The sequence below is a fragment of the Camelus bactrianus genome, chromosome 17 (genome assembly GCF_048773025.1).
Source record: "Camelus bactrianus isolate YW-2024 breed Bactrian camel chromosome 17, ASM4877302v1, whole genome shotgun sequence".
NCBI lineage: Eukaryota > Metazoa > Chordata > Mammalia > Artiodactyla > Camelidae > Camelus > Camelus bactrianus.
The window spans coordinates 5,080,003-5,106,172 of NC_133555.1; the positions used below are offsets into that span (position 1 = coordinate 5,080,003).

General features: G+C 46.3%; 1 protein-coding gene across 15 annotated transcripts in view; it reads right to left on the reverse strand.

Annotated features, from left to right (window-relative positions):
- ATG7 (autophagy related 7) overlaps positions 1-26,170 on the reverse strand; it is a 308,165-nt gene that overhangs the window by 180,513 nt on the left and 101,482 nt on the right. For 14 of the 15 annotated variants that reach the window (XM_074344329.1, XM_074344328.1, XM_074344327.1 and 11 more), the window contains 6 exons: positions 24,669-24,746; positions 21,294-21,410; positions 19,845-19,994; positions 6,413-6,501; positions 4,765-4,886; positions 587-677 (listed from right to left, as the gene is read on the reverse strand). In XM_074344329.1, the coding sequence (XP_074200430.1) occupies positions 587-677; positions 4,765-4,886; positions 6,413-6,501; positions 19,845-19,994; positions 21,294-21,410; positions 24,669-24,746 (647 nt within the window). Of the gene's footprint in view, positions 1-586; positions 678-4,764; positions 4,887-6,412; positions 6,502-7,001; positions 7,026-19,844; positions 19,995-21,293; positions 21,411-24,668; positions 24,747-26,170 lie in introns of those variants that run through there. The other variant, XM_074344331.1, reaches the window with a different exon arrangement.

Below are 26,170 nucleotides of genomic sequence, written 5' to 3' on the forward strand. Positions count from 1 at the left end.
TCTGTTGCACCTGCAGAGGGACGGGTGTGGCACTGAGCTCCCAGCAGCAACGTGACATGGGAAGTATGACCAGTTATAGGAGCTACTGTGTCCAGGAATAAAAACACACCAGATGCTTAAGAGGACAGTTCTGCCTAATGCTGAAAACAGAGAAATTTCTGTCCCCTCAGTAAAGGGGATACTTATATCATGCCTTCAATACAAGTCTGGTTTCTGTGAAATATTTCTTATAATGGCCTTCAATGCAGGCTAATGGGACAAAACTGAAGGGCAACAAATAAAGGACTAAAAAGTTGTGTAGGTACACAGTCTGAGAGTCCAAGCTTGAAGCAAGAACAAAATTGAGAATGTCTGGAAACACAGATGAACTGTGTGCCCTTCAGGATACCCATCATTAATATTAATTCTCAGGACCAAACAAATTCAGAGGCAGCAAAGAGTGGGATACCACACATCGCCCACATGAATGGCACCCCCGCCCTGGCCTCAACTGGAGTTGAGCTTGGCCTGCGCTTGGCCTGACAGAACCTTGTATGCATTCTGGTTACAAAGAGACCCCCTGGAGACGGCAGCTTCCAAATTTTACCTCTTAGGGTCCATACATTCGCTGAGGTTCACCATCCTTGGTCCCATGCCTCCTTTCTGGTTCTTTTCCCATCCGACTGCTTTGGGACAATCTTAAGACAAATGAAACAGTAAATTTAGTGAAGGAGGGAAGAATAACAAATAAGTCAAAGCAGCAAGATGGCCCATGAGTTGATAAGCCTTTAGTTCACTTCTTTTTCAAGGAGGTTCGCAGGCTTGAATTTGCATCTACTTGCCTCAGTTGCTTCCCCATCTCCCTCAGTCACTAGGAATCTGTTTAGAGACCCTCAGTGCTGAGCAGTCTTCCTGTAGAGGGGCTCCTGAAACAGCCTTGGCCTCTGGCCCGAGCTGCCTCAACATCTGTAGTTACCAGAAGCTGCTCAAAAAGAGACACTCATCTCTGGAGCGTGTCTAACCCTGTGGAGGGCTCTCTATTGAAGGAAGACAAGCCAGGGTGACTGCGGCACACCTTTTGCTGAGTTCCCATCAGGATTTGAACCTTTCATTCCATGTGCCCCACCCCTACTCCTCATCCTTACCGCATCCCTCCGCCTGGCCTCTCGGTTCCATCACTGTGCACCTACCTGTCTGCAGATTACAGTCTAAGGGACTGTTCTTCTCTTAAGCTGCCCTCTCCTTAAGCCCATCCTTAACCACCCAGACTTCCCCCTTCCCTGACTTATCCCTTTTCCACTGACCTCTTTTAACCTCTGCAGTGGGTGCCCCTGTAACTCCAATTCCAGCTGTTCTCAAAATGTGCCCTCCACAAAGCTCGGCGAGATCAAGGACCCTATGGCTAATGGGCTTGGGAAATGCTGCTATTCCCCTGGCTAGGTGCTCTGCCTGCCTCCAACCACCCAAACCTGGAGATTCACATCACACATGAAGGAGGCAAAGCTCTGAGCAACCTGCAGTCAAGGAGCCACTTCACTCGATTTGGCTTTGAGCTTCCCAAATTTACCTGGCTCTCTGCATCTGTCACCCAGTAACACCAAGTAAAATCTCACGGGACACATTCGGGGAAATGCTGCTCTATTCTACTGTTGCAAAATCCTCCGAAAAATCTCAGTTACTTTGCAGAACACTCATGCTACCTCCTCACCTCAGTGGAAACCTGGCTTTCTTGGTGGAATCCTGGCGGTGCAAATCCTGCTACTGGGGGGCACCCGCTCTTACACTCCCTGCACCTTGGGACCTCAGTCCCTCTCCCCTTCTCACCGAATCCCCCAAATACACAAAAAAGCATCAACTCCTTAGCAGGGAATTCACTCAGCCACAACCTACCCTCCAGCATCTACTTTGAGTCACAGTCTCCAAAGGACAGAAGCTCCTTGGCTTGAGGTTCAGAGGTACAGGGGCACTGGGAGGAATTCTGCATCTGTCTCTGATTGCTCACTGGTTTCCTGCAGACCTTCTCTTGCTTTTACATTTCTATCAACGCCTCGTTTTCCTCTTCTTGGGGACTTCGCAGCTTCTGGCCTTCTTTCTTAAAATAATATTGCTCAGTATAATTATGGGAACTAGAGGTGTTCAGTTCCTCTACACAATCTTATCTTTCTGGAATAGGATGGCCAATGGGAAGCCAGGGGGCCAATTACCTTAAAAAGCTACCTGGCTGGGGGCAACTTTCACAGCAAGAAGCCAGAAGACAAATGTCCCTTCCTATTTTAACTCAGGTGCTCTGGTGTGGTCCTTTTTATGCCATGAAAAATTGAAACTAAAATAAGAGATTTGAGTTCTTTAAGAGGATAAGAACTCCAAAATTATTTTTCTGGAGAAAAAAAGAGTTCAGATCTGTTACTAACTCACATTTTGTTTGATTTAGTTACTATTCTTACTTTTTTTTTTTTTAAATAGAGCTACTGGGGATTGAACCCAGGACCTCATGCATGCTAAGCACGCGATCTACCACTGAACTATATCCTCTCCTGATTTACATTAAATTTTAAAATGGTTCTCTAACACCTAGCACAGAAATTTGACAAGAACTTCAGAACCACAGTCTAATACTATAATTAATGTCTCCAGCCTAAGCTTTCTGCTTTTACAGATAAGAAATCATAAATGCAAAATGTCATTTCAAATGAAAAGATCTCTGTACTTAAGATGTTACAGCCATTTTAAGAAAATTAGCTGTACTTTAAACTTACTGATAATTTTAAAAAATACTATATATGGCCATAATATCTAATTTATCATATCTGCTGCCGTATAATCTACACTCATAGAAAATACCTCAAGGTAATGAGAAAATATCTTTTAGGGGGAAATCCGGCCCCGTTTCCCGCAGTTGGACAAACAGGAGGAGCACAGCCAGGACAGGCGGGGCTTCCCCCGTCCCCCCCCCCCACTACTCCCCCCACCCCGCTCCCCCCCACCCCCCCTCCCTGGCAGACTCCGCTGCGCCTTCAGCAGGCTGCCGGCTGCCAGGCGCTCTGTCAGCAAAGGAGAGTGAGCTTGGCTGCACACACGAAGAACAAAATAAGACATAGGATATTTAAAATTCTATTTCTTATACCACTGTCATTGCAACTGTGGGATGTCTTAGAAATACAAAAAGATACTACCATACTGATACCTTCCGTTCACACTATAATCTACAATAACTCTTTATAAAGTTTTATTTACAGCTAAGAGGGAAAACATTAATTTACATGAAAAGAGGAACATTTGCCTTTCTTAAACGAAATCATCTACACTCAATATCAAGTGTAAAGACGTACCGAGGGCATCACTGCACCAGAGAAAAAGCTCTTTTTCAAACGGAAGTGCTTTGCCAGCTTCACCAAGCATCAGCGATATCACTGGGAAAAGGGCATTATGAGTAGTTCAGCAACTTTATCTTAAAAATGAAAAGAGAAGTGTCTTCCCCAGGAGGTGGCTGGCAGGGCTAAGGGAGCGACGTGTGGAAGCACCCGGCGGCCTGCCGGGTGTAGACCAGGCGTGTTACTGGTTAGTTCACGCTCACCTAGTTCCCGGGAGCTACCTTCAAGCTGCCACTGGATAAAACAAAGGTGTGGCACACCAGTTAACATCACGTGGAAGCTATTTCAGAACAGGCCAGAAGAGGGCGCTAAATCAAACGCAAATATCTGAAGACAGAGGCCAGAGGTACCTTCAGGCTCTAAACTAGCAAGCAAACAACTTCCTCTTTGGCCTCACTGAGCAGAAGACCCTGTCACGCTTTCCGAGGAAGTCTATTTAAGACGCTCTTCTTGCTGAGGCAAAGAATCACTGAGGAAATGTTGTCAGAGCCAATTCTGAACCCTTCTGACTTCTGCTCTCTAGAAATGACTTCTCAGAAGAGATTCTAACCCTTCCCCCAACCCCCCAAAACAGACACACACTTTAAGGCATATGACTCATGGAATTAAAGAAAGCCATGTGCCTTGGAACGACGCAGATGCCGTAAGGAGCAAATTCAACAGCGTACGTGTATCTAAGTGCTCTGGAAACCGTGTAAGTCATAGGGGTCTGAGGGTTCATTCTGGAAAGAGTGCTGGGCTTTGGGTAAGATAGGAAAGTAACATAAATTAGCATTTATTAGGCAACTATAATATGCCAAACATTGAGTCTGTCTTTTACATCGGACTCAGAGTCCTCACAAGGGGTGTTATTGCCTCTATTTTACTCAAAATCGAGTGTGTTACTCCGTCTTTGTGACATGTACCTAAATATAAATATGTAAGTAAATGCAGGTGTATATACACACACACATATCTACGTACATAAAGTGTCTGTGAGCCCAAGTTTCCTAACATGAAATGGGGACAACAGCTGCTGTCCACCACACGGGAGCAGATCACGTGAAGGCTATTAAACGCACGAGGAGAATGGCGCTTCTGCTGCTTGGCTTACTATACGGAGAAGATCACACATCACTTCTTGTAACAAATAAAGATGTAAATGCATTAATACTTCATTCTTCCCGTAAGAAGGGTAAAGAATAAAGACTTTATGTTAAACAAAAACAAAAACTAGGGGGAAAAAATTCTGAAGACCGAAAAACTGCCTGGAGGAAATTTCCCAAGGACAACCTCCGCCTTTGTTCCTGTCTGAGTAGCAGAGCACGCCCTCTGTTCAAGGGAAGCATTCCCCTTGGCAAAGAGTTAGGAGTTAAACCTGATTTGGTTTCTGATAAATGATAATTATATGCATCCTCAAAGACTGGAAAATTACCTGGGCTAAACGCCATTTCTGGAAGCTTCACTTCGAAGACGATGCTGTGGGTGATGTCTCTCACCCCCTGCAGGGTGCGGTCCCGGAAGCAGAGGACTTCAACAGACTGGAAACTGCTACTCCTGATGGCAGGCCCCGGGTTTTTATTTTTGTTTTAAGGAAGGAAAAGAAAGAGCTCATGTAAGAGCTTTGGCAAACCCAGATGGAGAAGATTCAATTCCTTGTAATCACGCCTCCCTGGCACCTTCAGGGGACGGCCTTAACCTTTGAGAGATTTTCATCACATCTACATAAGCTTCCTTTGTCTAGGTGTTTAGAGGCTGAGCACTGAACTGGCTGTGATTTTTCTTTAGGTGCATTTTATATAACAATTTTACATTGTACATAAATAATTCTGACACATGAATCTTAAATACAGAGGGGAAAAAAGCTCATAAGACATTAAAAAGAAACTCTAAGACAAACATGGGTTCTTCTGGTCCCCCTTCTCCCGTCTGAACCTATAGTCCAGCAACAGTGAGGAGGCCCCTGCCCTGCAGACTCTCCTCCAGGATCAGCAAGTTTAACCACTCGCCCTCCGGGGACGATTGCTAATTTATCTACCTTTAGTGAATACTGTTACGTAAGTAAAGCAGATACAAGGACAAGTACACAAACCCTAAACACAAGGAGTGTGTCTCATGCCTTCTCCCAGTCACTACCCAGCCCCTTCAAAGGTAACCACTGCTCTTAAGTCCATAGATGGGTTTTGCCTGTTTTGACCTTTGCACACATGGAACCATGGAGCAGGAATTCATGTAGGTCCAGCCTCTTTCACTCAATAGTATGTTTTTTAAATTCATCCATGTTTGATACGTGTACCATTCAGATTTACTACAACACTGCATTCCACTGCAAGGAACACACCACCATTCACTGTCCATCCCACTGTTGAAGGACATCTGGGTTATTACCAGGGTTTGGTTATCAAAAATAAGGCTGCTATAAACTTTCCTGTACATGTGTTTTGCTTGCATCTGAGTAAGCACGTCTGTGCTTTATATACCTGAGATGGAAACTGCTGAGCCTAGAAGTTCTTAACTTTGGGAGATACTGCCAAACAGGTTCCCAGCAGTGTCTGAGGGTTCCAACTGATCCACATTTTTGACAACACTTGGTACTGTCACCTTGTTGAATTCATTCTGGTGAGCATGCAGTAGTATCTCGGTATAGTTTACTTCCTTAATGACTAGTGACGTTGAGCATCTTTTCAAATGTATATTACCCTCTGTTTTATTTAGTTTAGAGTCAGGAAAAGGGGAGGATGGTAGCAAAAGGAAAGTCCTATCTGAGAGCGACCCAGAGAGCTATAAAGGGAGGGCTAGACAATTTCAGGACTGGGACTTCCGGCCGCTGGCCCTGCCCTACGCAAAAGTATCTTTAGTGCAGTATAGTCAGAGTCTGCGGCTCCACAACAGACCTGCTTAGTGGCTCACCACTGACGGAAATGGGCTCATGACTGACTTAGTGATTTATTATCTGGTTTCTTTGGCAGCAATTAAAAAACGCCTTTGGGAAAACAGAAATACAGATATAGTCAGATGCAATGTCCAAAACATATAGACAAAGACAGACAGAGAGACAGACAAACACACACACACGTAAATACCATCTGTGGGCTGCGAGGACCAAAAAATTCCTCAAAGGCCAGCCAGGGTACTGGGCTAAGTTACAGGGATCGTATACACCGACAGTAATCTGTGAACAGAAAAGACTTTCTGAGTGAGTCAAGTACCATGTCAGATGCAAAACACAAAATCTGCTAATCCTGCCTTTTTCCTATTTATGCTGTTTCGCAAAAGCATCAACGATGAGACACTTGGTGAAGGGCTGGGGGGAAGAGGAGAAAGCAAAAGGGTTTCACACCAGACAGCAGGGGCTGCCCAGTTCGTCTCTGCACCCTCCGCGCCTTGCACTGGGCCTGGCAGAGAGTAGGAACTAGATACAGTTAGAAGGAAGAACTGAAAGGAAGGCAGGGAGGGAGGGCAGTCACTTGTCAGGGCTCTCATTAGGAAAATCCTCTCTCAAAGAGACATAATCAGTAAAAATTGCTAATTTTTTATGTAATGGGAAAATCAAAGAAGGCTCACTACTATTGTAAGTCTGTAGTCAAATCAAGCTAAAAAGCCAGATGCCTCTTATACTGCTAACGTCTGTTTCCTCCCACTCTTCCCAACTCCAACTCCCCCAGCACTGACCTCCATCTGGAAAACTCTACTGAACTTCAAAACCCTTTCTTCAGCGAGGACTGCTCTTGGTGGAAGCAGTCTCACTCTGTCCTCCGCTTCCACAGCTCCTTGTACCTTATATGTAACACTTCCCACTTTTTCCGTCTCCTTCCTCTCACAAGACAATGAGGTCTTGATTTCTAAATGCCATTCTCCAGTAAAAGGGATCAGGGCTCCTTGGACATGTGGCTAATTACAGGGCTGCAGCAGGGAAAATACAAGATGAGCCTGGAGCACCTTGCAGAGCAGAAAGTAACAAAGTGCTCAACAAACAGAAGGACGAGGTGTGTCAAGGGGGTCCCCTAGACAACTGGGGGAGCCCCCAGTAGCCGAGGCTGGAGTAATCTGAGGAAAACAATAAATAATGTAGTAAGTATAAAATCAGTATCTACAAGTCCATACTGATATAAATAAATAAATGATGAGACAAATAAATGTAAGAAGGTGAAGGGACACGCCCTCCTTACAGAAGGTTCCCAAACAGCACATGTAGATACTGCCCCCTCCAGGAGGACAGCTTAATCCCTCTTCTCCTTGAGACCGGGCTCCTCTTGGCCACTTGCTCCCCCTCTAAAAAAAAAAAAAACCCAGTAGCTTTGCAGTGGAGAAACTGGCAAATACTACCTTAATAAGTGATGAAGTTTAGCATCACCAGGGATGTGAGTATCAGGTACCCCACGATAAGGTGTGGCCAGGGCAGTTCACTGCAGTGTATTCCCTCCAAAAGCCCAGACCCCATCATAAGAAAACATCAGACAACCCAAATTAAGAGGCGCTATACTGAAAAAAAAACTGAACCAGGGCTCTTCAAAACTGTCAAGGTCATCAAAAACAAGGAAAGTCAGAGGAAGTGTAACAGACCAGAGAAGATGAAGGAGACGTGACAACAGAAGGCAATGTGGTCTCCTGGATGGGACCCTGGGAGGAAGAAGGATGTTAATGGAAGAATTGGTGAAGCCTGAATAAAGTCTAGATTTTAGTTAATAGTTAAGTAGTAATGTTGGTTTCTTCCTTTGGACAAAAGTCCCAGGGTAATGTAAGGTGGTAACATTAGAGAAAACTGAGACGGGTGAGGGTATATGGGAACCCCCTGTGCTATATTTCAACTTTTCTGTAAACCTAAAATTATTCCAAAATAAAGTTCATTAAGATAAAAGCATGTAGAGAGCAGGGTCTATCTTCCATCTCTCCCCGGTCAGTTCACAGATACACAGCGTGTGCTTGGTGATGCAGTCTGAATGATGAAAAGAGGGCTGGACAGATGGAAGGAAGACTGGGAGGGAAGGGCAGAGGGGACAGATGGAAGGATGGATGGATGAGTGGCTGAGTGAAAGCAGGCGGGGCAGATGGCTGGCAGAAAACCACTAAGTTAACCCAGGAGTTTCCTTTTTAGGTATAGTTGTGGATTAAATAAAAACATGGCAGAATTTTGGTTAGTCTAGACTGGTGAATTCTCTAAGGATGCGATCAGCCCACAAGGTTCCATTTATTCACTGCAATGCTTGGGACAGTGTGAGACACAAAGCAGGACCTTAACCCACATTCAGTGAAAGGGAAGGAGGGGAGGGAGGAAGAGAGAACACCCAAAAAGCCACCACTAGAGAACCACGACTGACACCCCATGTACAACCTCCTGTACCTTTATTCTCTGTGTAAATATATATTTCACTAGTAAAACTTTTAAGCAAAAATAGGCCCATGCTATAAATACTGCTTATATCTCTTCATCTATTGGGATCTCTCTTGCATGCCAATAAATGTCATTCTACAACCACTGTCAGTAGTGGCTGAAGGGCATTCCATTGCACAGATGCACCACAATTTTCCCTGTCCTATTAAAGGACAATTAAGTAGACTTTGTCCATGAAAATGAATTTTACTATTGTCTTAATCAGATAATTATTACCTTATTTCAAAAATGATCTTTGAAAATGTTTGCTCTCTTCTTTGTTATGTGAAATCTTACCATTCCTGAGACTGAAGCTTTTTGTCTCGATGCATTTTCATGTTTTAAATGCAAATGATAGATTCATCTTTAATGCAATACAGATTCATAGCTACAACCATCCTTTCAGGAAATACAGGATACCTCTGAGATTTCCTTTTCCATGGGGAGATAAAACACCAGCATCTAGGCAGCTTTTAAAAACAGAGCTCGCAGACCATTCTGAGTCCTGCCCCTTCCGCAGGAGTGGCCGAGGGCAAATCCATCAACTGCCTGAGTTCTTTTAATCTGAATCATGGGGAAAATAACAGAACCTACTTCACAGAGTTGTAATGAGGACCAGTGGGATGGAGCTGAATGCGAGAACATGGGAAGTCCAGCACCCGCAGTGCTTCTGACACATTATCAGTGACTGCGGGTCTCCCGGGGCGAGCCTAGCCACCTGTATCTGGACCAAGCACCTGAGTGATTCTGATACAGCTGGTCTAGTTGATGGACTTGAATTTGGGAACCATCAGAGAAGGTGGTCTTGTAGACAAAACAGAAAAATTGCCTGTGGGGCTATTTTTCATTACTTTGAAAACTCTGGATTGGCCTGATGTCCTCCCTGGCTCTGCAAAACGTGGTCCCTGCACCAGTGTCACCAGCACCACAGGGGAGCCTGTCAGAAACGCAGACTCCCCGGGTCCCTGCCCCCAGCCCTGCTGAATCGGAATCCACATTTTAACAGGACCCAGGTGGTCTGCGTGCTCAGTGCAGTTTGCAGGGCACTGCTCAGCTCTTCAATCCTCTCCAGCTCAGGTTCTCCCATTTAATGCACAGGGGAGTCACCCGGGAAGCTTTCATTTCAGTACTGGCTGCCTCGGGACTAAGCAGGAGAAAACCAGGGCTTGCTTAAAACAGGGTTCACTGCACCCTAGGTTCTTCCGCACAGTAACTGTGACTATTTGTTAAGCCTCTGTATTTTCTTGACTCAAAGGCACCAGAGATTATAAAATGCACTTTCAAATTGGACAGAAAAAAGGGAAACGTCACCACATTAAATATACACAACAGTCAGAAGCAATTCCTGACTTTAGAAAAATTAAAATGTGGGGGAAAAGCACTTAGAATGGAGAAAATACAGGAGGCACTTCCTGTTTATCTTGCTGGTCTGCAAGGCGTGTGAGCACTGGAGCAGTCTGCTGTACTTAGCTTTCCAGCCCGAGTGCCTGGCACAGGACCTGATGCTCAGCAAATACTTGTTGAATAAATGACAGAACTGGTCACTTTCTCAGGCCCCCAGTATATGGAAAGCTCTCCACCTTCACCCCCACACTGGGCAGAGGTCCTGGGAGGCAGCTGGATGAAGAAAGGCTGGTCTTTGACCGACAGACCTGAGGCTTATGTATAAATCCATGATGCAGCATCCCGGCGGGTACCTCCCCACCCCCACCCATTTCCTTTCTCAACATTACAGGTTCTCCTCTCTCAACATTACAGGTTCTCCTCTCAGGGACATTTTAACCCTGGGATCCTCCTGGGTGAGAATGTGAGAGTATGGTGTAGAAGAGGGTTTCCTATACGAAGCAAGAGAACTCTGAGAATGAGGCCGCTGGCCTAGGGTTCTCTCTGAATGAAGACATTGTCTTCCTGGGGCTCTTCCGGTCCTGGTGGCCACCGCCACCATGGGGGACACCTTCTTATCTTGTTCCCCTCTATCGACTGTGACAGATGGTATCTGCCAGACTACATTTATTAAGTAATCATCACCTCAACTTCACATTTTTAAAATTCATCAAGGGCATTTACAACACTGATATTCAGCAGGAAAGGGGGTAAATGGGAGCAACTGGCATTCTACTGCTGTAACAGTCCCAACAGCTTAGGGAAGAGGACGGCCTGATGCAGCGGGGAAAGCACTGGCTGGAGGACCAGCAGGCATGCCCTCTAATGCTGCAGCTAACTGATCTTCAGACCTTGGGCAGGTTCCTCCCTCACCTGTAAAATGAAGCAGTAAAATCGTTCCATCTCAAAGGAATCCTTCTAGCTCCAGAATTATGGAGCTTTATAGACCATTCAAGAGAAAAAAAAAAATCCTCCGTAGGTGACAAAACAACACAGACTCAGCTAAGGCTCAACTTCCCTGGGCATCTGAAGGCTCTTCAATTGTCATTTAGGAAGAACCCAGACAGGATCAGTCCAGAAAGTGCCATTCATACAGAGATGCTGAGTTTCAACGTTCAGTTATGACTCCATGACCCTGGGCTCTTATCAAATGTCCTGAGTTACTTACTCTCCTGCGAACTGCAGCAGTTTACTTAACCTCTCTCTGCCTTCATTTTTCTCATCAATAAGCTAACTCTCATCTGCACTTAGCACAGAGGCTGGGAACAAGCCAAGTACTCAACAAACGGCAATTGTAACCACTATATAAATAAACGCTGACAGGAACTTCATTGACCCCTTTGTTCAGGTGTCTATCACTGTCACGTAGTTACCTACCTTGACTGGCAAGGTTATCTTTTCTTAACTGGCAGAGAAAAGGGAGGATAAATTCTACTTATCAAATATTCTGAGTCTACGTTTTATCATCTGCAATTGTAGAGCTGGGGCCAAATGGTCTTTAAATTATATAAATTAGAATGTTAGATACTAAAGGCAGATGCCTCTTTTCAAAGAATGAGCATATTTCTGACACTAAATGCAAAGGCAATGAGGTAATAAGGAAGAAAAAATCTTTTTTGAGAAGACCAGGAGTAAGTTTCGTAGAACAGCCTGACCTAAAATGAGCTATAGAACAGGAATTAACTACTGAAGAGAAATCTGCCCCTCACTTATACAGGGAGGTCAGCTCGAAAATGCTCTTCAGTAACTCTCCTACCCCCGAGGCACACATGAGTATAAAAAGCAAGCACTGGACAGGAAAAAGACAGAAGCCACCAGACACCAGGCTGAGCATTTAATATCTCCTTGCTGGTTCAAAAGTGACTCCAAAATCTTTCAGTGCTTTAGGAACCAAATCAGGAACCTCAATCATTGTAGAAATTGGTCTGTACGATGCAGGGTGAGCCAGTTTACCTATGTGGGTGAACAGATTTTTTCAATGGCAGCCAGAAATAACCCTTGGCTAGGAGTTCTAGGTTCCAGAACTGGCTTTGCCACAAATTCATTGTGTGAACTTGGGCAAATCACTTCCTTTTATGATACAAATCAGCAGAAAGAAACAAAATGTAATTGCAAAACAACTTTGTTTAGAAGGTTTACGAGATAAATACTTCTTTCTACTTGGCTGAGAGCATACAATTCATTGAAGTGGTTCAGTCAAAATCTGGCTATAATCCACCCAGCAATTTGCTGGAAAAGTACAACGTGAGAAAGAAAAGGGCAAAAGTGTCCATGGGAGTGTGCTCAGCTGGAGAAATTTCCACAATGATGCCCTAAAACACGCCCATCTGACAAATGGCTCTTACCCAAACACTTGATACAACGGGAAATGCACAAAGGAGATGATGTTTTAAAAGTATAGGACAGCTAATGCACGGGGATGTCACAGACAGCTGCCAAGACTCAGAGCCCACTCGGCGAAGAAAGAGCCCCACTAATAGCATGGTAATTATTGCTCCTTTGCCGCTGCTCTTGTCCAAAGATTTTAAAGCCCTAGCATTCAAGGCTAATGTGGGAGAAATTACAAAGCATTTCCCAAACATCCAATCTTCAGTAACTGCTCTGAAGAGGTAGACTCAATCAAGAACTTCCCCAAAAGAAAGCAACGGGACAGTGACACGGGCTGTTTCCACGTAATCACAGGAACCGCCAGTTGGCGCAGAGCCACTGTGACCACAATGGAATCGGTATCTCACTGCAGGAAAACAGAACTTAAACCAGGCCCAAGTTCAACCGACCAAGTATATGAAACTCTATATCACATTTGACGCTGCTAACTAAGTTGCACTGTTGGCAAAAGAGAAGTCGGCAGCTTGGGGCGACGGTCATTACGAGCAGCGGTGTGCTGCCCAGGCCGGTGCCACAGGCCGAGGAAGCCAACGGGCCTGCCCTTTCCCAGCCCGCAGCCTGTGACTTCACGTCGGAAGCTGAAACTGGCCCTGGTGGGAGCAGGGACACGAGGGAAGTGAGCACACACAGCAAATCAGGCCCCCCCCCGCCCCCGCTGCCCACATGTGCCAGCATACCACTGCTTATCAGCCTTAAAATGTTCAAACCCTTTAACCCAGTAATTCTACATCCAGAAATCTTTTCTAAGGAAATAATAAATCAAAATATGGGGGGGGGGGAGTGGGATTTCATGCACAAAGAAGCTCCTACAAGTGAAAAATGGTAAGAAACCTAAATGTCAAAAATTTAATAAGCCCATTATCATGCATCTCTATTAAAAAGGAAATTGATGTGGAGTTGAGTATTATGCTAAAATAAAACAGAATACAGTACAATCTTAGTCTCTGAAAAATTACACAGAAAAAGAAGGAAATAAAGTGTTTACTTAAAAAAATCCAATACCTTTTAATAATAGTTAGAGCTTTGTGAGATTTTAAAAGCAAAAAGAGAAAGCTGGATGTAAAAATAATGACTGGACCCACACCTAGTGTAGTTCATGCATCTGCCAGTGTTTTCAAAATGGGCAAACTACAGATGACAAGCTATCTGCATGTCCTAAACCACGTCATGCGTCACAACTAGCATCATACAAAAAGAAACAACAGGACAGAAAACAGAGTGCAGAGCACCCAGTAAAGTATTGCTCTGTGAAAGGTCTGCTTCAGTTATGTGTATGTGTGTGCATACACCTAAAGACAGACATGAGGCATCTGTCAAAACCCGCAGTGTGCAGCAGTGAGCCCTAATGTAAACCATGGGCTTTGGCTGATCACAATGTGTCCAAGTTGGTCCATCAATTGTACCAAATATGCCACACTGATGAGGGATGTTGAGGGTAGGGGAGTATGTATGTGTGGGTGGGGAGGGCTGTGTGCAAACTCTGTATTTTCTGCTCAATTCTGCTGTGAACCTGAAACTGCTCTAAAAGAATAAAGTCTATTAAAAAGTAAAAATAAAGACAGACATAAGAATTATTATTGAAGCATCATGTAACAAGTAGTTTTAACTGTAAGTAACAAAGAAGTCTGGCCTTAAGCAATCACCTTTAACAACCATAAGACATCTAAGAAACGAGAAGAAACCAACATGAGATGCATTTGCAACTGAGCTTCAATTTAAAGAAAGCATCACCAGTGAACTGGTCTGGGGGCTTCTGAACCGATTACCCCGCAGATTTCCTGAGAGCGTCTCCTAATTTCTTCAGGTTTTTTAAAACCCAAAAGGCCAGAGAGCCGGCCTTTCTTTGGTAAAGGCAAAGTTGGCTGCATGACTCAGGGCCTCAAAATTCCATTCCTATAGAAGAGTGGGAACCCGAGGTCAACTCAAAGAAAAGAATTTTCTTTTGAAAATGAAACCTGACAAACTCATTCTAAGAAAATACAGCAGGAACAATTATAACGTGCAAGTAAAGCTTAGAGCCTGCCTACATCCACCATCTCAATCCTCACAATCGGCTGCGAGGAGGAGGCGCTGTTACTGCGCACGTCTGTGCGGAGGAGACTGAGACCGAGGACTCAGCTGGGAAGCTGCGGGCGGACCCAGAGTCCAGCCCCCCTGCTCTACCATGTCGCGCTGTGAGCCATCGAGAAAAACGTTTTCCCGCCATGGGAAAGCACTGTGACTGCAGGAGGTGAGACAGTCCACAAGGCAGGGGCTCCCATCCCCCCACCTCATTTCCATTCTCCTCCCCTGTAAAAGGGGAACAACACTACTCCCGTCGCAGGGTGTTAGAAGGATTACTGCCTCCACGTGCGAGGGACCAGCTCAGCGCTGGACACACAGTCAGAACACAGTAGCAGCTGGCGCTGGCGAAGGGGACAGTGTGCCCTCTTCACAGCAGGTACCACTGCCTCACAGCCCGCTGAGGCTCTGAGCTGAGTGAGCGGTACCTCCAGCTGCAAAGGTCCCCCCTCTGGCCTGGAACAGAGATGGGCCATCCCCCTGCTGGCCCCAGCAATCCCAAAATCTCCTCACAGGCAGGCTAACGCCTGTCCTTCCCCTCATCTTCCTGTAAGCCAGGGACCCAAAGAGGATCCAGGAACGGGTTTCAGTGTTCTGTGGATGCCCTGACATTAGACATTAGAACCATGTGGAGGTGATTATTTTTGGTGGGCAAGGATCCATTGCTTCCACCAGATTCTCAAAGAGGTTGTGCATCTGGACCTTTACCCCTGCCCCAAATTAAGAACCAGTGCTCTAAGTCCCCCACTGCAGATCACATATTCCCCCCACGTTCTGTCTCCTGTCAGACCACTCAGCACGACCACGACTCATACCAGACATCAACTTTATGTGCACTGACGACTTGGGAAAGACTTTATAAGCAACACAGCCTTAATGAGACAGCAGAATACCATATTAAAGAGAGCACTTACAATGAGCCACACTAGGAGGGACCTACCCCTTACTGAAGGCCTACTGTGGTGGTGGGGGGCACTGACTGACCCAGGTGTTTCACATGTCAGGCACGCACGCCTTATTCCTCCACTGCATTTCACCTGCCAGGCACAATACCCTGGGACACAGATGCAATGGTGGGAAATCAAAGACAGGGTACCCGCCCTGTGGGAGCTCACGTTCACATGGGAGTATTACTCAAAGTTCACCCAAGAAACTGTACAATTACAACTGTGCAATCTGCTACAGAGAAGAGCCACACAGTGCCACGAAAACCCGTGAGGGGCAAAATAAACCTTTTTACAGAGGTCAGGGAGACAGTCCTCGAGGAATCATGGTTCAGTTTAAATCTGAATAGAGAACATTTCACTGCGCAAATGGGAGGTGGGGAGGAGGGGAGAGACGAGGCAGAAGAATAGAAAGGAGAAAGAAGTTCCAGGCAAGATCCCTGCAGCAGGACGGCACCTGACACCTCTGAGGCGCAGCGGGTGCAAAGCGACAGGGGACACGGAACAAGTCGGGGCTGGACCACACAGGAGCCAGGCCACGTAGAGTCCTGGAGCCGCATTATCAAACGTGATTATTAGTCTTGGAGCACAGGCAAGAAGACACGGTTCTGTTTCACTTTGTGAGTGACGTGAGCAGGCCTGGTTTTCAAAGGACTGCCTTGGACAATATGGGGCGGCGGGGGGGGGGACTGCAGGGAGGCCTGAGTGGGCGCAAGGAGACCTGTGAGGAAGCTACTGCAGTAAAGCAGATAAAAGCCCCCAGAGCTTAGACTGGGGCGGTGGCAGGAGAAATGCAAATGCAGAAGACGAAGACAAGTTTAGGACAAAGATCCACAGGATGCGGGGGCGGCAGAGGACAGAGGTGTCAGCAGGCCGCCCACATTTCCTGTTCTCGTGACCGGATGGATGATGGTGTCACTGCCAGACAGTGATGCCCAGAAGAGGCTCAGACTTGGGGCAGAGATCAGTCTGGAGATACTGACTGTGAGGCGCTGGAGAAACAAGCAGGTGGGCGGACAACACAGTCCAAGGTCCACAGGGAGGTTCAGGCTGCAGGAGGCAGTCACTGGAGTCACAGGCACCAGGCTCCCCCAGAAGAGAAAACAGACGAAGAAGAGAGAAACTTGGAGGGATTCCAACACTTCTTTATTTTATATGTGAGGACACCAGTGCTCCCAAAGGAGTAGTGGCTTCTTGGGTGGGGGTTAAATTCTTGGTAAGAGGGGGAGGTAGGAAACAGTAAAATATGAAGCCAGAGTGCAAATGCAGGAGCTCCCACTGAAAAAACACCTGTTCCTAGAAGAATGGGATAAAAAGTGTCAAGGAAACTTTGTGATGCAAGGAACACAAAAGAGCAACTGGACTTAAGTGAAAGCAAGTGAATGAGATTCATGCCATAGAAGCAGGAGTAGTGACCCAAGTGAATTATACGGTTTCACAGAAAGCGTGTCTTCAGGGCTCTGCTCAGACACTGCTTTCCCCCCGAAGCCTTCCATGATTACACCAGTCCACAAGTAACCATCTCCCCCTCGACACTCATGTGCTCGGGCCCACGAAGTGCCTGGCATTAGGCTAAACACAGAGGGTGCAGTGTGGGGTCCAGCATGGTCTTTGCACTAAAGTTGCTCATGGGCTGCTCAGGGGTCAGGGTGAGGCAGATAAGCAGCAAGCCAACAATGACATGAGAGCTCAGTCGTGTGAGGAGAAGGGCCCCTGGCAGGACACAAAAGAGGGACAGCTCAATAGTGCCAGGAATCAGCCAGCGCTTCCCAGCGGTGATGAGCCAGAAAGGGGGCTGGGGCTGACGAAGGGAAACAGACAGAGAGGCATGACTGAAGGCAGAGGGATGGAGGGAACATCCAGGGCATTTGGAGGGCACGCTGGAGCCACAGCCTAGGACGCGTCGTGGGGATATCAGGAGACGAGCCGAGAAGGGTAGACAGGAGCCAGGTCTGAAGAGGCCTTGAATGCTAAGCTAAGTATTTTTCACTCTATCTTGACATCAACAGGAACCACAGAAGGGTTTTAAGTAGAACAGTGACAAAATCAGATTTACGTGTTGGAAAATGCATTTGGGCAGCAGTGTGGGGGATGGATGGGACAGCCAGGACCAAAGACAGGGAGGTCGGCCACGAGGCCACGAAACCCCTAAGAGGCCACCAATCTGCGCAGCTTCTGGTGATCCTTGCTAGAACCAGACAGGGCACAGATGCAGAGATAAACAACCAAAGTGTCACCTGTATCATTTCGTTGGCACTTCTTTTCCGTGACTTGAATTTCTAGTTAACTTTCCACAGGTCAGTGTCTCATCTCCCTTAGAAGACCCCAGGGTCTGTGAGAGGAGGTATAATCGTATTTCATCATTTCTGGCTTATAGGAGGTGTTCAACATAGGCACTGAGCAAAGCCAGGCTTTCCTGAGATACGCTCTTAATTGAGTGAGAGATGCTATACCCGAACTTGGCAGGTGGTCGGCCTCAGCGTCAGGGCGCTGGGAACTTGCCCAGACCACTTCAATGGAGACTCCAGAGAGTTGCTCACTCTTTGAAAATCTGTTGCTGCTGAGGAAGAAAGGAAGTGGATGTGTACTGAGCACCTGCTGTGTGCTGGGCATTTTGTCCATATTATCATGTTTAATCTTCATGAAGCCTTGTAACAAGTGGTACTGCCACCATGTACCAGAGAGACCAGGGTGAAGACAGGCTGTGCAAAACTCCCCAAGGTCACAGAGCTACGGAGTGGCCACGCTGGGTGTCAAATTCAGACCTGCATGATCCCGAAGGTCAAGCAGAGACACCCCTCCCCGATGACACAAGAGTGCCCGGGCTTTGGAAACGGACAACTGGGCTGTGTGGCTATGAGTCTTATTTTTGTCCAATAGAAAATGCAGATACCGATAACACCTACTTCAAAGTTATTACAAAATCGAGTATGTGAAAGCCCCTTTTAAATTAAAAAGTGCTCTGCAAATTTTTTTGGTCGAGCTGCACTGCAGGCAGGACCACTTCTCCACCGCACACCACCCACAGGCCGGCTGCTTTCAAACGCAGGCCACTTCACCCGCCTGCTGTCACAGCGGGGCCTCACCCTAGATTGGACTTCAAATTAATGGTGGTCTCACTGCTCCTAACCTAGCTACAGTTCTGTGAAACTGCCTGGGGTGGGGGAAGAATTTTCGTAAAAATTCGGTCATCAATTTAAAAAGGGCTCCCTCTGAAAAAGAAAATGCTAGTGAAATTTTTTGAGGAAAAAAAAATCTACTTAAAAAAAGGCATCCGAAGTTCAGGGAAGGAACTGCCAGGGCATCGGTGAGAGGCCTGCCTCCTGCACAGCTCTCGAAATTCTCCCACTTGATCTCACAACTGCATAATGCTCATCATCAATTTTTCGTTTTTAACTCACAATATCTGATATGGCTAAGACAGCTTACTATCTCTCCCGTTGCATCGAACAGACACTTACAGTACTCTTCCATTCATTCAGAAGAATTTTATTGAGGGCCCGAGACAAAGGCTGGATACTATGCTGATAGAGATACAGAAGACTCGGTCCCTGCCCTCCGGGAGCTCACAGTCTAAGAGCACAAAAAACAACGTGTACAAGGGAGCGAGTGGAGCAGGTAGTGGGGATCAGGGAGTGAGTGCAGTGAGTTCGGGGGGAAAGGTCAGATCGGCAACACCATGAGAAAGCAGGCTTCTCTGTGGAGGCTGGGTTTCAGCAAGGGGAGAGAGCCCCTTGGGACTGCCACAGGTGGGAGGTGTTTCAGGAAGACAATACAAGGACAAAAACAGATACAGAAAAAGTCTGTTTGCTTAGGGGGGCTTGTCGGTGAAAAACAGAGACGCTTAGCTGGAGCAATGGTTTATGAGGAAAACAGTGGAAGATGAAGCAGAAAAGGTGGTTTGGAGCCGGAAGGAAGGAAGTCACCATTAACTCTTGATCAGTGAAAGACACAGGGAACACGGGGGTCTGAGGGAGACCCTTCCGTCGTGCTGGGGTGCAGGATAGAAGAGAGCCCCCATTGTCCACGAGTGAGATAACCAGGACCTGAACTACAGTGGTAGCCCTGGGAATGAATGAAAATTTAGATACAAAATACACTAGGAAGAAAAGCTGAAAACACTTAACCACCAGCAGGAAGTGAGGAATCCAAAATTACTCTGAGGTGCCACAGAGCTACGAAAATCTGGAGGAAGAGCTGATTTGGGAAATGCAGGGGTGGGAGAGGGTGAAGATACAGCAATGTTCTGAGACAGTCTTTGGAGGGTTTAAGAAATCTAAATGAGCCTGAATTTTGCAGTGGTCTACCATAATGCAAACATCAGATTTTCTTAATGGATAATAAAATGATACACAAATGTTCTCTGACCTTTGTCCTCTGACCTTGGAAGAAGTCACTGTAGTGCTTAAGCAAGGACACCAGCACCTCGTTCTCATCATACTTGATTAAGAAGTAAGGTAGCGCTGAGACTCCTTCTGTTTGACAAAGATCATCGTATGCACGCTCAAGGGCCTGAATCTGAAAACAGGAAACAATGAGTTATTCTCCAGACAATTACTTACCTAGTTCTGAGCTAAAAATTAACATTAAAAAAAAGTACTTTCAAGCCAGAAGACTGGAAATGATTGATCATATCCGTTACTCTTTTTGCAGCACATAAACCTATGAAAGCCCCAAATAAACCACCTGGCTTTTATACAACACTTTCCACGTGCATTCCAGTGTGTCTTAGACAGGGGCACAGGGGGACGTATCATGGTACAGCATGGTGGTTCCCTAAGATGTCACCACAAAGGTTTAGAGAGGTGGCCGAACATTATTTCTCTCCTGTGATTACCAAGCGTGAGTTACCATGGATGAATTTCACCCTGACCCTTTCTATAATCTTTAACAGCTTTACTGAGACATGCTTTCTTTACTTACCACACAAGTGACTCATTCACAGCACACAGATCAATGCTGTTTTTAGCATGTTCACAGGAATCTGCAACCATCACCACAAGAATCTGAGAACATTTCTGTCCCCGCTAAAAGAAACCTCAAACCCATCAGCAGTCAGTCCACAGGCGTGATCCTTTTCTCCCACTTATATTTCTCCCACTTACATTTCTCCCTGGGAGATGAGTCCCACAAAACCACAACTTTTGATTTGTCTTAGTAAATGAATTTGTTATTAATTTTTTAATTATGAAGGGCTGCTCCCTGGCTTTAGAATTCAGGGTTTTAGTGACTGACACACTTCATGAATTCAAGTCATCTTGCCCTCCATCTCTGCCTCAGCAATGACCAGAATTTTCTGGCTGAGGGTCTCTGTTCCACCAACCTAATGATTTTCACTGCTCTTCTTAGAACCATCTCTAATGACCTGATTATCTTTCTTCAGCTGTAAAGGCTAGCTCTGCATGCACCATTCCTAATGTGGAAGTTCTGCAGCTTGGCACAAAGGAAGGAGGATGTCTTCAATTTGGTTTCAAAGACTCTCTCCCCAAAGTATACTGCCTCACGATCCCCTACACTGAAAGTGAAGACCACATGTTGGCCAATTCTTGCAGTCTTTCAAAATGTGTCTATAATTCCTCCTTCCTCATATTTCAACAAATGCCACTGAGAACCCGGAAAACTGTTGCTTGGTACGTCTTCAAAATGATCTCACAAACACGGTGCAAGTCAGCCTGCTCCTGGTACCGTCTTTGGAAGATTCCACAGTGACCACCTCTTCATCTAGGCAAGCGCCTATCTGTCTTTGGAATGACCTAGATAAACTACTCATGCATGTTAAACCCAGTTTTACCTGTATTTTGTTTTATTTGTTGATACCTGTTTCGGTGAAAACCTCTGATCCAAGCCCACTGGTCCCTGCACGAGGGGTGTACTCTCTGGAAGGCAGAGAGCCGGGGAGCAAAACCAGTAGTAGAAGTGGTACTTCTTTAGATCCTAGAAGACACAACATGATGCATCAGGATAGCAGCAATGATGAAACTGAAGTGCATCTATTACATGTAACTTCCCAACAGCCACGTAAGACAGAAAAACTAATGCACACAAGATATGACCAGCTTAGTCAGAAATTCTCATCTCCAGCAGAACTCTGAGAGGACACAGAACTTCTGTCTTTATCTGAAATACTCCCACACACCACAAAATAATTAACAGATCGTGATAAACATACTGGCCACTTGCTAACTGAAGTATTCAATAAGTAACTGACTATGACATCATCGTTGTTTAATACACAAAAGCATCTGGGAGGTAAATATTATCATCCCATTTCATACACAGAAAATGGAAGTTTAGAGAAGGGTGTAGAATTTGAACAAAACAAAGATACTCTGGCAGACAGGGGAGTGGAATTCTACTCCCAAAACGTAGGCTCTTGTCCTCGGTACCACAAACACGCCACGCACCATCTTTGGATGGACGACCTCCAAGTACAGTTACCTCTCTTTTCACAATCAGATGAATTAAGCACGTTCTTAAAGTTATTACCATGTGTCGTTCATTGCCTATGTATGCCTGAGATAACACAATGCTGCTTTCGGAAATGCCTTATTGGTGAAGTTCAAGTCAACAACTAAGCACTTGTTATGTACAAGGCAAAATGTTAGACATTCTAACAGGGAGAAGATGGATGAAACCCAGGAGAGCCTTCAGGGAGCTAACTCTTTGCATGGAGCAGAGATAAAGTAAGCAGAGGATTAGCTGTATGAGTCACAGAAGAGGTTCTAAGAACAAAGGAGCACTGATGATACAAGAGACCCCAGCTTCGGGGTGTATCTGACTGCCCCCCGACACGGGAGGCAATGTGGGGGCAACGACTTGTGAAGCTGTTCTGGATACTGGTCCCACTCAGGCTGAACACTCTTGCTCCTGAATTCCTGGAGCAGGCGTGCGGTGAACTGCTCACGAGGTAGGACCCGAGTTATGTGGGTATCTGACAGCTTCCCGGCCAGTCTGTTACCACTGACCACTATGCAGTTTATTTGGCTAATTAATCTTGCTAAGAATAAAGAGTGGATGGTTGGCTGATGACTTGTCACTGAGATATAATTCAAGTCCCATAAAATTTACCATGTTATAGAGTATAAGAGAGTGGTTTTCTAGTCACTAACAAGGCTGTACCACCATCACCACCAATTTCAGAATAGATTTACTGCCCCCAAAAGAAACCCCAGTAGCAGAAATTCCCCATGAGTTTACAAGAAATACCATTCACAGAAACTCTGCAGTCTCATCCCCTTGGAGCCCCTAGTCTATTTTCTGTCTCTATGGATTTGCCTATCTGGACTTTTCATATAAATGGGATCATAGTAGGTAACTTTTCAAATATAAATGTATATGTGAGCCTGAGTCCAGATGAAAAAGCCTAGTGATTAGTTTCCACAGTCTTTAATTCTGCTACTAATTTATTAACTAAGAACAAACTCCCATTGACAATTGCAAAACAAACTGCAAAACTGACATTAATAAAGTGTCTGTCCCTTCGAGTCCTCAGAGCAGCAGAAAAGAAGCAAAAACACCTCCAGAGATTACTCTGTCTTCTTTGTACTTAAATGATTTGTCGTAACTGATCTTTAGTGAAAGGTTAAACAATTCAAGATGGAGGACTTGACGATTTCTAAGAAGCTTTATCAGGTCATCTTCAAAAGTCAAAAGGCTTGAATTTCTTAGGATTCTTTTCAGGATACAAAGGACTTCGATTAAGTTAAACGTACAGCCCTTTGTGTCTGAACATTTTAAAAGATAGAGACTTTTAATTTTTTCAAAGGCAGGTTAAGAATACTCAGCAGGAAGGACAATATGGCTGATGCTCATGCTGGCTCCGGGAAATGCCTTAAAATTTTAAGTGAGAGCTAATGTTGTCTCGGTGAATGCAAATTGTCAATCAGATTCTAACTGGAATTATTCTTGGTACAGAAAATGCATTGACGTTAAAGTATAACCACCAGAAATCTCTGACTTGTATAGCTTGTAACTATCCGAGCAATGAGTTTACAAAGTTACCCAAATTTACAGATAAATTATCAATGCCAAAGTGTGCCGGGCAATCCCTTGAAGAATTTAAACATTCTTCTATCTCCCCACTGGCGCACAGAAAGCATTTTAACTTGTGAGAAAATGTGCTCCTTGTAGATATCCCCCTTGGGTACAGCCTGCAGTGAGAGCCCTGTCTCTCTCCTTTGCCTTGAGCAGGACATCAGAGAGGCAGCATGAGCACGAAACGGAGGATTAGCTCATGTGGGAGAAAGAAAGGCAAGACCTACAACTTGCCAAACAAAGAAAAGAAAAATGTAGGGAAGAGGATTAATATCTGAAGCTAATGACGCTGGAGTTAAACAACACACTTAATAACGGTCAGCATCACTATGTTTACAAACCCACTCCAAAGAATTTATTCTAAAGAAAAATCAGTGTGGCCAACACTGGTTACTGCCACATTTTTTTTATAATAGTGAATACTAAGAACAACCTAGATGGACAGGAGTCCATGGAACATACACTTGACAGAACACGATACTGTCACCGTGATTATAAAGGCTAAAATAGCGTTATATGGAGATACACACACAGATACACATACGTGTATACGCACATACGTGTGAGTCAGCCGCTCCCCCCTTCCCCTACTTTCCTAGGCAGCAGATGTCACCCTAATGTGATTTCCCTTCCTCTTCAAGGGCGCCCTTAAGGTGCATTTTAATTAGATCTCAATGACATAAAACAGTTTTCTTTCTTAAAAGGACACAGTTGTGTGGACAAGCCATGTGGGGTGATGCCCTCTCGTCCAGAAGCCACCCGGGGATGACCAGGGGTCCCCAAGTTGTCCCCTGTTCCTTCTGCCGGTGGGCCCAGCACTTGAGCTGCAGGGCTGCATCTGACACAGATGTTAGTGACAGTGAACTGCTACTCCCTGAACCCCACCTTGTCGTGTCCTGCAGGACGAGAGCTGGGTCCCCATGTTGTATAAACCGGGCGACAACTACCCATATGATCAGTAAGAACGAATTAATTTCGCATCTGTGATCAGCGCCTGCACTATCGGGCTACTAACTCAACGAGTCTTTCCTTAACGGCCATGACTTGAACCACACAAGGGAAAAGCTTCAGGGAGAGGAGAGCAGACAGTGCTCCTGGCGCACGAGGCTCGGCCAGGGCGGTCTGGCAGTCGAAATGCCGCCCAGTCCATTTACTTACTGCAAAGGTCAAGAGGAGGAACTTGTTGAGCAGGACAGGGTTGTCCAGGGCCGCGCCCGACCTGATGGACGCCCAGATCTGCCAGAGGAAAGGGAAGTGTCAGGGCAGTGACCAGGTGGCCCCAGCTCCCCACTCCTGAGCACGCAGAGCTGAACAGTCGCAAGGCCTTCCTTCCCGCAGGCCCAGCACGACCCAGCCCAGGAGGAAGGCGGGTCTCACCCATTCTGCCCACTTCACACCCACCCCGAGCCCCCACCCCACAGAGACTAGGAGAGTGAGAGAAGCTGGGAGCCTCCCCTTGGGGGTCCCAGCACCAGAGGAGGCAACCAGGCCACGTCCAGGCCTCTGTTATTTCCTCCAGCATGTCCCCTGTCCACTACACAGCAGGCACATCGGGGGTTCAGAAAGACGCCTATAGTCAGTGAGAGAAACGGGCGCACGTGCCCGTGCGCTGCACCAGGCAGTGCGTGCTGCCACGGAAGTGGGGACAATTCCTGGAAGGAGCACTGAGCTCGGCTAAGGACACGGGAGGGAACAGAGCCGGGAGAGGTTCCGGGAGGCAGTGATCTGAACTACGGACACAGGATTCCTTACAAGTCTTATCTGGGATTCTCTCTCCCTGAGATGTGAAAGAAAGAGAAGAGAAAAGACACCAAGGTTATGAATCTCGGCAAGTCCTGTGTGGGGAAGCAGAAGCTGGTCCTGGTCAGCAAGTGCTGCTCACAGGATGTTTCAGGAGCGGAGTTGCTAAACTTTGTGTCACTAAGCAAGACAAACAGTTGTGTCATGAGAGCGACGGCCTACACATAAGTGAAGAGGGAAATAAGCAAAGAGAAATTTCTGCTGTTGAAATAACAGCGTTGGAGGAGCTGGACCACAGAAGCGCAGCCCCGCCGCTGACAAACCAAGGGGGTGGGAACTGCCGGGGGTGGGGGAGGCTGAGCCCGGAGGAGGGACCGGGGTGGGACTCCTGTGGGGAGCAACCTGCTTTTTTCAACAACAGAGTTAAGATCTGATCCATACCTTTGGAGACGGCCTTTGGAATGAGCAGCCCAAGCAGGAGCTCAGGAGCAGTGAAGCCGCAGGCCGAGGAGAACCACCACTGTCACCTGAGTGACCAGCTGCATCACCACGAGGGACGGCAGGGACGCCTTCCTCAGGACCAAAGGCGAGAGACTTCCCTCTGACCACAGCACCCACATAAACAAGACCCTTTTGTTTTTTAAGACCAGTGTGAAGACCATTCGATTAAGTGGGTGCTAGAGGGGGCTGGGATACACTGTGCCCTCATTTAATTTTTCACACTTAACTCAGATATGAAGAAGTAAAGGAAGGACATTCCAAGCAGAGAGGACATCATGTCCCAAGGAGAGAGGAGAGAGCAGAAAGTGGTGAAGGGAGCAATTATGGGCGATGTGCTGTGACTGGGTCAGAGCAGGTGAGGGCAAGAGTGACGGGACAGAAAGGCCACAGAGGCCACGGAGGCCAGGCCACGAGGGGCC